The sequence below is a fragment of the Schistocerca serialis genome, chromosome 10, assembly GCF_023864345.2.
Source record: "Schistocerca serialis cubense isolate TAMUIC-IGC-003099 chromosome 10, iqSchSeri2.2, whole genome shotgun sequence".
Classification (NCBI taxonomy): Eukaryota; Metazoa; Arthropoda; class Insecta; order Orthoptera; family Acrididae; genus Schistocerca; species Schistocerca serialis.
In genome coordinates, this window is record NC_064647.1 from 147,512,561 (window position 1) to 147,527,113 (window position 14,553).

The window sequence follows — 14,553 nt, forward strand, 5'->3', positions numbered from 1 at the left end:
GCGCAGAAACAATTTAAACAAAAGATTTAAGGTATATCAGTTGCAAGAAGAGAGCTTGAGAATTCTGCAACGCGAGAGACTCAGACAGCTGTTCAGTGAAATAGTGAAGACAAACGAAGAATGGTCTAGTATTAAAAACACAATAAAACAGATAGCAAATGAAATGTTGGGTGTAAAACATAGGCCCAGTCAGAAAAGAGATTTAAAAATATGAACGGAAGCGACACATGAATACATAAAAGATAAACAAAAAGCATACAATGAGTACTTACAGAAGAAATGATTAGAAGCTAAAGAGCAGTACCATCGGAAAAGAAATGAAGGAAAAGCAGCTCTAAGATCAGTACACAGTACATCGTAGAACACTTTTATTAACAGAGTCGAACAGGATATCCATGGGAGACAAGAAGTAGCATACAAATTAATGAAATGCCTAAACAAAGAAGAAGGAGATACTGTAAATCTAAATTTAATACAAGCACCTGACAGGATGACACATTATAAAGAACAGACACAATGCAGAAATCAGAGAAGCAGATAAAAAAGAACAACTGCAAGGAATAGACTACACCAAACTGACGGAATTGAAGATGGTTAATTAAAAAAAAAAAGCAACGAAGAAACCGAAAATCACCAGGACTAGATGGAATAAATACGAAACTGATTAAACATGGAAGAATAAACTTCAAGTTAAAAATGCTACATCCCTTTAACATGTGTTGGGTAAAATATGAGATACAAGTAGAACAATAGATAAGAAATGGAAAAGAAGCAATACGTTTAACTGTAGGGGTAAAGTATTCTGAATATTATTTACAAAATCTGCAGCAAAATAATAAATGAAAGACTACATAATACCTTGGATGTAATTTTAATGGAGAAACAAGCTGGTTTCCAAAGAGGAAGATCGTGTACAGATGATGTTTCTGCACTGAAATAAATAATTCAAAAGAGACAAGACATTTGTGGGTATGAAAAAGCACTTGACAAAATTCTTAGAGACAAACTATCGGCAATAAATGTAAAAAGAGGACTTCCTGAACATCTGATGCAAGTCACAAAAAGCCTATGTGCGAACACCAGAATTAGAATTCATGCAGGTACAGAGATAACACCTGAGATCAAAGGCGTAAAACAAGGATGTAGCTTGTCATTATTCAATATCTGTACAAGTGACATGATCAGCTTATGAAAAAGACATGGAACATCATCAGGAGTAGATATTGGGAGTAATAAAAATATTAACAAGATGTTAATCAAACAGTGGAAATTTTAGGCAGCAATATCAACAATGTAGGAAAAGACAGATTACTGCTTACCATAATGAAGACACGTCAAGCTGCAGACAGCCGCAATTAACAGAAAACTAACGTAAATCTCTCGGCCAGTCTTCATCAGTAGAGGAGAGACACACATGCACAGACCATTCACACACAGAAGCAAGCACACCTCACACACACACACACACACACACACACACACACACACACACACAGTGATTGCCAGCTCCAGCACCTCTGGCCCGAGATGCTGGTGTTGGCAACCATGTCTATGTGTGAGGCGTGCTTGGTGGTTTGTCTGTGTGTGATGTGTGCTTGGTCGTTTGTCTGTGTGTGATGTGTGCTTGGTCGTTTGTGTGAAAGGTCTGTGTCTCTCTTTTACTGATGAAGGCTGTGGCCGAAAGCTTTACGTATGTGTCCTTTGTTTTTGCATGCCTGCACCTTAACATGTCTTCTTAACAGTAAATAGCAATCTGTCTTTCTGCATTGTTAGCAAGATGTTATTTGCTGATTATAAAGTTGTCATACAAGACAGAGAAGATGAATTACAAAGGGCATTGCATAAACTAAATTAGGTAAGTGCAATCTACAATCTTACTATATCTATAAATAAAACTAAAACCATGGCCTCTTTAGTCTTTATCCAATATGAACAAAACTTGTCCTCAATAATAAACCAATAGAACAGGTATCCCATTTCAAGTATTTAGCATAACATATATAATCATGATATGGATGTACAAAAAAAACTAATACTTATCAGTGTGTATGTAAACAATAGGAACATTTAAAAGGAAAAGAGGAAAAGAGAGAGACAATTGAAATTTTGTATTCATGGTAATTTGTACTTTATTATATGGGGCAGAAAGCTGGATGCTGAGAAGAAAGGTCTGTGGCAGTTAGAAGCATCAGAAATGAAATTTCAAAGATCTGTGAAAGGCTGCAAAAGGGAAGACAAAATTAGAAATGAACTAATAAGGGAAGAATTAGGAATGCAACCGATAACACAAAAGGGAATCCACTACAAAGAAAAATGGAAAGAACATGTACTTTGTCTGTCACCACATAGGAAATAACAATGCAATAGTAGTGGGAGAAGACGAAGGATGAGATTTTGAGACCAGAATGGGCCCTGGGCCTAATGCTGGAGGTGCAGCAGAAGGAGAAGAAAAATATGTAGCAGGTTTACTGGCTGATTGTACATCATTAGACACCGTTTACGTGTTACTGAGGTATGCATACAAGAATGCAGATTGTGGCGCGACGTAGTGTGACGGGGGGTCTGTATGGGACGTGATGATTCCCTGGCGCCTTAACCCAAGTCCTATCATCCTGTCCCTCGATTCACTTCCATATGATGCTGTGCCTGTGTCTGATACTTCATTTGGCCAGGAATAATCTCATTGCCTGTGCAAGTCTATTTCTTTTATCCTCATCACTTTGTCCATTATGTATTACTTTTGTTTCTGTGATAGCAGAATTCCTTCACTTCATCTAGTATGTGTTAAATAATTTCAGTGTGCATATCTTATTTCTGCTACCCTTTATTACTTTAGTCCTTGTTTGGATTGCTCTCTGTCTGTATCCTGTGCTTCATATACTGTTCATTCTATTCAACAAGTTTCACAGTTCTTCCTCACTTTCACTGAGCACAGCAGGATCATTGGAAAATCTCACCATTGATACCTTTTCACTCTGAAATTTAATTCCATTCTTGAAACTCTACAAACATTAATTCAAGGTAGCTGGAAGTTCAGGAATTTTTTATTGCTTGTAGCTATTGACTAAGGATGTACTGGCGAACATTCTGTACGGCAATACACAAAGGATAACTTTTGACAACCTAAAGCACTCATCACGTGGGACATATTTCTAATTGCAAAGTGTGCTGGATGTGGTATCTTTTGTGATGGCTACACAATCTGAAGTGACGTGCCTACATCTCACAGTACATGCTTCTTGTTGTAATTTTTGAGTGTAGTGCTGTCCAGCGCCAGTTGTCAGCTGCATCAGGTGTGCAAATCACACTATGAAAACTGGTATTTGACTTCTCAGATGGAAATCGGGAAGTGTTCCAGTGTTTTTGTAAATTCGTCTGCCCAAGGGAGTGAAATAGGGAATGAAAGATTTATGGAATTATTTTGTTTTGAAAGCATTTTCAAATCTAAATCTATGAAAATTTGTGTTGTTAGAAAGTTTTTAAAAACATTTGTTTTATGGTTTTTGGAAATTCAATCCCTAAGCAGATGAAATAGGAGATACAAATTTTAAATTAAATATTTCCTTACATTAAAGAAAATTTAAAGCTGTTGTTGTTGTTGTTGTTGTTGTTGTTGTGGTCTTCAGCCCAGAGACTGATTTGGTGCAGCTCTCCATGGTACTCTAACCTGTGCAAGCTTCATCACCACCAAGTAGCTACAGCAACCTACATCCTTCTCAATCTGCTTAGTGTATTCATCCCTTGGTCTCCCTCTACCATTTTTACCCTCCACACTCCCTTCAATACTAAATTGATGATCCCTTGATGCCTCAGAACATGTCCTACCAACCTATCCCTTCCTCTAGTCAAGTTGTGCCACAAATTCCTCTTCTCCTCAGTTCTATTCAGTACCTCCTCGTTAGTTACGTGATGAACCATATAATCTTCAGCATTCTTCTGTAGCACCACATTTCGAAAGCTTCTATTCTCTTCTTGTCCAAACTATTTATCGTCCATATGTTTCACTTCCATACATGGCTACACTCCATGCAAATACTTTCAGAAAATACTTCCTGACACTTAAGTCAATACTCGATGTTAACAGATTTTTCTTCTTCAGAAATGCTTTCCTTGCCATTGCCGGTCTACATTTTACATCCTCTCTACTTCGACCATCATCAGTTATTTTGCTCCCCAAATAGCAACACTCATTTACTACTTTAAGCGTATCATTTCCTAATCTAATTCCCTCAACATCACCCGATTTAATTTGACTACATTCCATTATCCTTATTTTGCTCTTGTTGATGTTCATTTTATATCCTCCTTTCAACACACTGTCCATTCCGTTCAGCTGCTCTTCCAGGTCCTTTGCTGTCTCTGACAGAATTGCAATGTCATCGGCGAACCTCAAAGTTTTTATTTCTTCTCCATGGATTTTAATTCCTACTCCAAATTTTTCTTTTGTTTCTTTTACTGTTTGCTCAATATACAGATTGAATAACATTGGCAATATACTACTACCCTGTCTCACTCCCTTCCGAACCACTGCTTCCCTTTCATGCCCATCGACTCTTGTAACTGCCATATGGTTTCTATACAAATTGTGACTAGCCTTTCGCTCCCTGTATTTGACCCCTGCCCCTTCAGAATTTGAAAGAGAGTATTCCAGTCAACATTGTTAAAAGCTTTCTCTAAGTTTTCAAATGCTAGAAACGTATGTTTGCCTTTCCTTAATCTATCTTCTAAGATAAGTTGTTTGGTCAGAATTGCCTCACGTGTTCCAACTTTTCTACGAAATCCAAACTGATCTTCCCCTAGTCAGCTTCTACCAGTTTTTCCATTCGTCTGTAAAGAATTCATGTTAATATTTTGCAGCCATGACATATTAAACTGATAGTTTGGTAATTTTTACATCTGTCAACACCTGCTTTCTTTGGTATTGGAATTATTATATTCTTCTTGATGTCTGAGGGTATTTAAACTGTCTCATACTTCTTGCTCACCAGGTGATAGAGTTGTGTCAGGCTGTCTTTCCCAAGGCTATCGGTAGTTCTAATGGAATGTTGTCTACTCCCGGGGCCTTGTATCAACTTACGTCTCTGTCAGATTTTTCGCACAGTAGCATATCTCCCATCTCATGTTCATCTACGTCCTCTTCTATTTCCATAATATTGCCCTCGAGTACATCACCCTTGTATAGACCCTCTATATACTCCTTCCACTTTTCTACTTTCCTTTCCTTTCCTTGCTTAGAACTGGTTTTCCATATGAGCTCTATATTTTCATACAGGTGGTTCTCTTTTCTCTGAAGGTCTCTTTAATTTTCCTGTAAGCAGTATCTATCTTACCCCTAGTGAGATAAGCCTCTACATCCTTACATTTGTCCTCTAGCCATCCCTGCTTAGCCGTTTTGCACTTCCTGTCAATCTCATTTTTGAGATATTTGTATTTCTTTTCGCCTGCTTCATTTACTGCATTTTTATATTTTCTTCTTTAATCAATTAAATTCAATAGCTCTTCTGTTACCCAAGGATTTCTAATAGCCCTCATCTTTTTACCTACTTGATCCTCTGCTGCCTTCACTATTTCATCTCTGAAAGTTGCCCATTCTTCTTCTACTGTATTTCTTTCCCCCGTTCTTGTCAATCGTACCCTAATGCTCTCTCTGAAACTGTCTTCAACATCTGGTTCTTTCAGTGTATCCAGGTTCCACTCCTTAAATTCCCACCTTTTTGTAGTTTCTTCAGTTTTAATCTGTAGTTCATAACCATTAAATTGTGGTCAGAGTCCACATCTGCCCCTGGAAATGTCTTACAATTTAAAACCTGGTTTCTAAATCTATTGTCATACCATTATATTTAAACTATCTGATACCTTCCAGTGTCTCCAGGCCTCTTCCATGTATACGACCTTCTGTCATGATTCTTAAACAAGTGCTAGATATGATTAAGTTATGCTCTGTGCAAAATTCTACTAGGTGGCTTCCTCTTTCATTCCTTACCCCCCCCCCCCCCCCACCCCTCCCCAGTCATATTCTACTACTACTTCTCCTTCTCTTCCTTTTCCTACTGTTGAACTCCAGTCCCCTGTGACTACCAAATTTTTGTTTCCCTTCACTATCTGAGTAATTTCTTTGATCGCATCATACATTTCTTCAGTTTCATCATCATCTGTGGAGCTATTTGGCATATAAACTTGTACTACTGTGGAAGGTGTGGGTTTTGTGTCTATCTTGGATACAATAATGCATTCACTATGCTTTTCATAATAGCTTACTCGCACTCCTTTTTTTTTAATTCATTATTAAACCTACTCCTGCATTTCCCCTATTTGATTTTGTGTTTACAATCCTGTATTCACCTGATCAGAAATCTTGTTCCTCCTGCCACTGAACTTCACGAATTCCCACGATATCTAACTTTAACTTATTCATTTCCCTTATTAAATTTTCCAACCTAACTACCTGATTAACAGATCTGACATTCCACACTCTGATCTGTAGAATGCCAGTTTTCTTTCTGCTGATAACGACATCTTCCTGGGTAGTTCCTGCTCGAAGATCTGAATGGGGGACTATTTTACCCAAGAGGACGCTATCATCATTTAACCATACAGTATAGCTGCATGCCCTCAGGAAAAATTATAGTTGTTGTTTCCCCTTGCTTTCAGCCATTCACAGTACCAGCAGAGCAAGGCCGTTTTGGTTAATTTTACAAGGCCAGATCAGTCAATCATTCAGACTGTCGCCCCTGCAACTACCGAAAAGGCTGCTGCCTCTCTTCAGGAACCACATGTTTGTCTGGCCTCTCAATAGATACCCCTCCATTGTGGTTGCACCTACGCTGTGGCTATCTGTATCGCTGAAGCACGCAAGCCTCTCCACCAGTGGCAAGGTTCATTGTTCATGGGAGGGGGGGAATTTAAAGCTAAATCTATGAAAATCTGTATTTCACTTCTGGGTTGCATGTAAAGAATTATGTATTAGGAGATAAAAGTTTCTACAGAAATATCACCACAAGAATGCAAAAGACATTGGACTACACGTACCAAAGTCAGTTTTTGGTCAGAAGTACTTTTGGAAAAGACCATGCTTGTATGGCCTTAATTATCATGAAAGTCTTAGAAGGTGTTGCAGTTTGTGAACAACAAACAAATTTAATTAATGAAAAACCAAAAAACCTGAGCAGAACCATACAGTCTTATGTGAGTGAAACAGCAGGCGCTAACCTAATAGAATATATTCAAACTGTCGTGTCTAAAGTCAGTTTGCTCATGCAGAATATCCGTCAGAATATCCGTATTCTAGATGTTGTATTGACTGCTGTCTTTCGGAAGTTATGTACTTCATCACATAGACTTGAAGATTTTGATTTGTTTCCTAGTTTTGTTCAAATGGAAGAGGAGATGTTTTTGAAGGTTCTTACTGTGATTGAAAAGGATATTTATCAGCAAGATATTAACATGGGGCAGTCTGTAAAACCTGCAGCGAATACATTAATTAAATAAATACATTCACTGTGGAAGATAATACTTCCGTTAAATTAATAAGATAGTTCCAGAATATATTAGAAAACAAAAGGTCAAAAAACAGATTGGAAATAGCTACAAGCGAACCTGCTACATTTCTCTTTATACTTTGATGCTGTCAAGTAGACTGAATCTTTGGTATGAAAGTAGTGCCTAAGTTATATGTTGTAGAATGGGTGTAACTACAAATGTAGTAATTTGGTATTTAACTATTCAAATTGTACCAAAAGCAATGCGATTTTCACAGGGCATAGTTTCCTTTATTATAACAAATCAAACATAAAACAAAGCACTTTTGAGAGGTGCTTTGAAACAGCATCTGTTTATGCCACATATGCTGTAAGTCTTCAAATACGGAATTCGAGATGACTTACTGCAGTATAGTGACTCCTAAGTTCTTTTTGTAACATAAAACTGATGCTACATCTCATTCGCCACATTCCTCTCCACTAGGCAAAAATCTGACATGGCAGATTCTTCCTTTCACACTTCGCAAGGTAGTGACACGTGGAATTCCACACTGTGATGTCACCAGGTCCTCGTTCATGAATGTTTTCACATCTCGTGAAAACATACCTTAATGAATGGCTGTAAGTAAATTGATCGTGGTTGGAAAATGTGGACAAAAGCAGACTTTCACTAAACCTGCTCATCGTAAGCAATCCAAGAATATGTGCAGACTTCAGGGATTTAGCTGTATTAAAGCTGCTATTTTGTGCCGCTATTTGCAATTGCAAATATATATAGCACATGTATAACGTAAGAAAGAAAAGGATTTTCCACAGATACATTAGTGGAGGTCTGTGTCAGTGTGGCAGTACCTTTTACTGTGTAGTTTCTACCGACATCTGTGTCTGTGCAGACCTCCGCTTATCGTGCCCATTCCTTTTGCAGATGTTGCACCCGAGCTGCCACTGCCGGTCTGTCCGCCGGCCCCAACTCTGCACCACACACAGGTGTCCGTCCTAGACGGGCCACAGACGGCCAACAATGCGGGTTCGGGTGCTCGGCTGGAGGTGAGGTGCCGCGAAGGCTACCGGGATCCCGCTGCACCCTGCGTGCCAGCCGTGCTGTACTGTGAGCAGGGTTCCTGGGTGGGCTCACTGCCGATCTGCGGTGAGTGTCGAGGTGTCGAGCAGGAGCAGTCTGGTGCTATTGTGTGGAAATCTTGTAACTCTGTGCGTCTCATAACTTCTGGTGCTCATAACCTTTCTACTAACCCTTGAGCGTGTTCTCCTGTATCACAAATAACAAGCTAGGTGAGAAAAAAGTTTATGATCTGAGCAAGAAGATAACCCAGGTTCTGAGCTAGCAGCACAATCTCACAATGGGGCAGTTATGCATGAGATAATTAGTAGCCAAATAAGTGGTAGTGGTGGGGGGGGGGGGGGGGGGAGGGAAGGGGGGGGGGGGGGATCTGTTGCAATTGCTCTGTTTAATGCTTCTGGTGTGAGGTAACTCTTGTGTGTGGCAACCAAGTGATACAGTAAAAATTTATTTTATTATTGTTTAATTAAACAGTTATTTATGTTATCTGATGTTCGTTTTGTTTATTATTGTTTAATTAACTAAGGTTAAACTGTAATTTTGTTCATACATGTTTACCTAGGTAACATAAAGACACCTATTCTTTAGATGTGTACACAGTGCCCAGTCGTGTTATGAAAAATGGCGTGCCCACTTGTGAGCTAAGAAAGAGGCATTTAGTTATGTAGGGCTGTAGGTCACATTGAATATTTGTTGGGCATTGTGCCTTCAAGCCAATGGGTATTTTGTCAAGGACTTGATATTCACAGACATTGTACAGCTGGACTGATATTTACTAACAGATGGGCTCATTTTGGGACAAACCCATTATCAACAGTCACACATGAAAATGTGTAGAATTAACAGTGCTTACACAAGAACCTCGAGTGTAACTTTACACAGAAGCAGAATGTGGCTTTTAAACTAATGAGATGATACTGAATCAGACTGATGCAACAAGAAATTTATGACACAACCTGACTAAAAGAAAAGACAGGTTGTTAGGACCCATCTTGAGGCACCAAGAAATCATTGGTGTAGTAATGGAGGAGCAAACGATGTGGCAAAAATTGCATAGGGAAACAAAGGCTCTACTACCGTAAACAGGTTTAAGCGAATGTAGGTTCCAGTAGCTACACATATGTGACGAAGATTACACACAATAGAATAGCATTGAGAGTGTTCTATGCTTGTAGGCTACCTTTCATACTGTCTTAAAGTGTGTTATGTATGCTGTAGATTATTTGGCCCACTGATAGGCATTGTATTGTCTTACAAATCCTAGACCATTGTGAGATGTCACTTGAATGAATAATAAATAAATAAATAGACCAGTCATTCTTCAGACTGAAGATCACAACAACAATACACATCAGGGTACAAATATTTCTTGAATATCATACACCAAAAACCAGAAAAATTGCCATATAATTAACAGCATGTGCATGTTCATTAAGTCATGCTTTACATAAGCTAAAGAAATTCAGCTGACATTAAATACGTGGCAGATTGTCTGATTTTTCTGTGTATGAGAGTTGATTAACACTTGGTGTCATGATGTCTGTATGTGTTGTTGTTGTTGTGGTGGTGGTTCCATTTCAGTCCAAAAATTAGTTTAGTGCAGCCCTCCACACTGCTTTATCCGGTGCAAGCTTTCTCATTTCTGCACAACTACTGCATGCTTGTGTGTCCCCTATAACCAAATGGCAACCGGCAGTCAATTTGACAACACTGTAGTGAGACGTATGAGGTGCCAGCTAACAAGTAATTTTAATCAGACTGTATTTGCAAATGTACAAGTTTCTCTCAGCTGTGGTGCTCAAACAAAATTGGTATGCGATTTCATAATTACAACAGGAACTGACAACAGTGCCGTCTTGCGTACAGTGAAGTGAGAGATTTCAAAGTGATCCGATCTTCAAACTTATTTTGTATCCAAATGGTACATTCCAAGACATGGGTTCTTTACCAAACCGTCAACTATTAAATTCCCTCAGACACCTCTAGAAGCCTGAATATCAGTTGTGGAGCACCCCATGTACGAATGTGTCGGGTTGCCAAATTTCTTCAACCACAGATCACAAAGATAAATTAATGTATGTTATTAAGCAATAGATTAACTTAGAATTAAAAACTATTTTAAAATGCTATTGTGTTAAGTTTTGGAAAAATTTCTAACTTTATAAGATGCAAGTTCACGTACTTTTAGTTGTTGGTGGTCTATAAATAGTGTGATTATTCTTACTGGAGGATGTTTTCTGTCTAAAGCATTCATTCATCAAGCTGAAAGAGACAGACATTCAAGTTTGCTTCTCTTTTACAGAACCAGTTTCAGACTGTCCACCACCACCGTATGTGCAACACGGCACTCTGACACCACTGCCACCGAGAGAATCATCATATCCTGTGGGATCGTCTGTTAGCTACAGCTGTGGCACCGGTTATTTTCTTGAAGGCGAAAGAACTTTGACCTGTGCTGCTACTGGCTGTTGGGAACCGGCCACACTGCCTTCCTGCAAACTTGAGGAACAGCTTTACGGTACGTAGCAAAGGGGGAGGGGGGGGGGGGGGGAGGGGGGGAGAGAATATCAATAAAATGTATTACATATGCAGCATAGTATAATGATAATGATAATGGTAATAATAATAATAATAATAATAATAATAATAATAATAATAACAACAACAATAATCTCCATCTTCTCTAGTCTCCCCACCATATCTGTCACTATTCTGACCCAGCCTTGTCTTTCGTGGATGCTGTCTTCCACTCCTTTTACCCCCTTGTCATTCAGTCTTGTGCCCTCCAGCTTCATCTAGTGCCTCTTCCTAGGCATACTTGTCTCATACATTCTCTTCACTTTTTATCTTTCTTACTCAATCTTTCCTTGTAAGAGTTCCTCAAATGTTACTTCCCCAGTTCTTTTAATTTCTCATTTTTCCATTTTTGTTAGTCCTTTGTGACTTCTCAAAATCTTCATTTCACTTGCCCACACACCTTAGTTTTTTCTATTTTCTTCATGATCCAGGTTTCTGCAGCATGCAACGCGACTGTTATGTAACACATTTGTTATATCGCCTTCTAATTTTTATTGGGAGAATTCTTTCTCCCATATCATTCCTCTCGCACATCTCATACAGCTGTCAGTTTGCCTTGCACATTCCCTTGTCTCTTTGTCATGTCTTTCATTTTCCTGCATTACACTCCCCACATACTTGAAGCTTCGCCCACCCAGTGTCGCATTAAATCGAGCAAAATTTGTGATTAGATTCAGGGCTAAAGATTTCAAAGTGGTGCAGAGATTTACGACTTGCTTTAAATGTTCCAAAATGTAAAATTGTGCACTTCACAAAATGGCAAAACATGGTGTTGTATGACTTACATCAGTGAATCACAGTTGGAATAGGTTGACTCGTACCTGGGTGTAGCACTTTGTAGGGGTAGGAAAGGGAACGATTGCATTGGCTCAGTTGTAGGTAGATCAGGTTTCAGTCTTCAGTTTATTGGGGGAATACTTGGGGAAATGCAATCAGTCTGCAAAGGAGATTGGTTACAAATCACTTGTGCAACCCATCCTAGAATATTGCTCAAGTGTGTGAAACCCATACCAAGTAGGAATAACAAGAGATAATGAATTTATACAGAGAAGGGCAGCACGAATTGTGACAGGTTTGTCGTACCTGTTGGAGAGTGGCATGAAGATGATAAAGAAACTGAATGGGCAGACACGTTAAGATACACACAACCTATCCCAGGAAAGCCCATTACAAAGTTTCACGGGAATATACTACTAGCCTCCAGTAGAATTTTCATGGGGATGGTAAGGACAAGATTAGATTGTTTACAGCACGTACAGAGACATTTAAACTGTAAATCTTCCCACACTCTGTACAGAATGGGACACAGCCCTTATACCTGGTACAGGGGGTGTACCCTCTGCCATGTGCTTCAATAGTCTGCAGAGTGTGGATGTAGCTATAGAAATTCTAGGCCATATTTCTCAGTGGCTCACAAGGAGAGGCACCCAGTGGTGGGATTGACTTTTTGAAATTTGCTGTATAGTGATGTAGGTTAAGGACTCAGATATCACACCATGCAGCCATTCACCTTGGCGGACCCCTTTTTGTGAGTAATTGACAAAAAAAAAATTTGGAATTTCACATGATGTTATACAGCTGTGAAAAAGTAATATTCAGTAGATCAGTTGCACAGCATAATGGCTAAGCTTCTATGCAAAAGGTTAATGGTTCAAATCTCATTAGTGGTATCTCACTTCATATTTTTAAATCATTTTCAAAATGACTAGTCATTATTTTCTTTCAATTAACTGAATTAAACATAACTTTATTATTTCAATTCCTTTTTAGGTACATTGTTTTAATCACCATTTAGCTTTTTCAATTGCTCTAATTTTTTTTTCTTCTTGTTCAGGAATACAGAAATACAGGTCGCTGAGGAATGAAATAAATAGGAAGTACAAGAAAGCTAAGACGAAATGGCTGCATGAAAAATGACAAGAAATCAAGAAAGAAATGATTGTTGAAAGGACTGATTCAGCATATAGGACAGCCAAAACAACCTTCGGTGAAGTTAAAAGCAAGGGTGGCAGCATTAAGAATGCAACAGGAATTCCACTGTTAAAAACAGATGAGAGAGTGGTAGGTGGGAAGAGTATATTGAAGGCCTTTATGAGGTGGAAGATTTGTCTGATGTGATAGAAGAAGAAAGTGGAGTCGATTTAGAAGAGATAAGAGCTCCAGTATTACAATCAGAATTTAAAAGAGCTTTGGAGGCCTTACGATCAAATAAGGCAGAAGGGATAGACAACATTCCATCAGAATTTCTAAAATCATTGGGGGAAGTGGCAACAGAACAACTATTCACATTGTTGTGTAGAACATAAAAGTCTGGTGACATACCATCTGACTTTTGGGAAAATATCATCCACACAATGCCGAAGACTGCGAGAGCCTACAAGACACGTTCACGGGATTTGTTGACCTGAAAAAGTGTTTAGCAATGTAAAATTGTGCAGAATGTTTGAAATTCTGAAAATAATACGGATAAGCTACAGGGAGAGATGGGTAATATACAATATGTACTAGAGCCAAGAGGGAATAATAATAGTGGACGACCAGGAACGAAGTGCTCAGATTAAAAAGGGTATAAGACAGGGATGTAGTCTTTTGCCCGTACTATGGAATCTGTACACCGAAGAAGCAATGATGGAAATAAAGGAAAGGTTCAGGAGTGGAATTAAAATTCAAGGTGAAAGGATATCAGTTGTAACATTAGTTGATGACATTGCTATCCTGAGTGAATGTGAAGAAGAATCATTACAAGATCTCCTGAACGTAATTGACAGTTTAATCAGTGCAGAATATGGATTGAGAGTAAATAAAAGAAAGACAAAAGTAATGAGAAGTGGCAGAAGCAAGAAACTTAGCATCAGGATTGACAGTCATGAAGCAGATGAAGTAAAGGAATTCTACAACCTAAGCAGCAAAATAACCAATGGTGGAACATGGAGGACATCAAAAGCAGTTTAGCACTGGCAAAAAGGACATTCCTGGCAAGAGAAGTCTGCTAGTATCAAACATAGACCTTAATTTGAGGAAAAAATTTCTCTGAGTTTGTGTGTTTGGAACACAGAATGGCAGTGAAACATGGACTGTGGGAAAACCGGAAGAGAAGAGAATCAAGGCATTTGAGATGTACTACAGACAAATGTTGAAAATTAGCTTTGAGGAGGTTCTGCGCAGAATCGGAGAAGAAAGGAGTATGTCGAAACCACTGACAAGGAGAAGGGACGGGATGATAGGACATTTGTTAGGACATCAGGGAATGAGTTCCATGGTACTAGAGGGAGCTGTAGAGGGTAAAACGGCAAAAACTGTAGAGGAAGACAGAGACTGCAATAAATCCAGCAAATAATTGAGGGCGTAGGTTGCAAGTGCTACTCTAAGATGAAGAGATTGGCACACAAGAGAAATTTGGGGTGAGCCGCATCAAACCAG

General features: G+C 38.8%; 1 protein-coding gene across 1 annotated transcript in view; it reads left to right on the forward strand.

The window, feature by feature from the left end:
- Positions 1-14,553, forward strand: part of LOC126424870 (sushi, von Willebrand factor type A, EGF and pentraxin domain-containing protein 1-like) — a 123,941-nt gene that overhangs the window by 63,685 nt on the left and 45,703 nt on the right. Inside the window, exons 5-6 of the mRNA XM_050087699.1 lie at positions 8,404-8,625; positions 10,859-11,074. Coding sequence (XP_049943656.1) covers positions 8,404-8,625; positions 10,859-11,074 — 438 coding nt within the window. The remainder of the gene's footprint in view (positions 1-8,403; positions 8,626-10,858; positions 11,075-14,553) is intronic.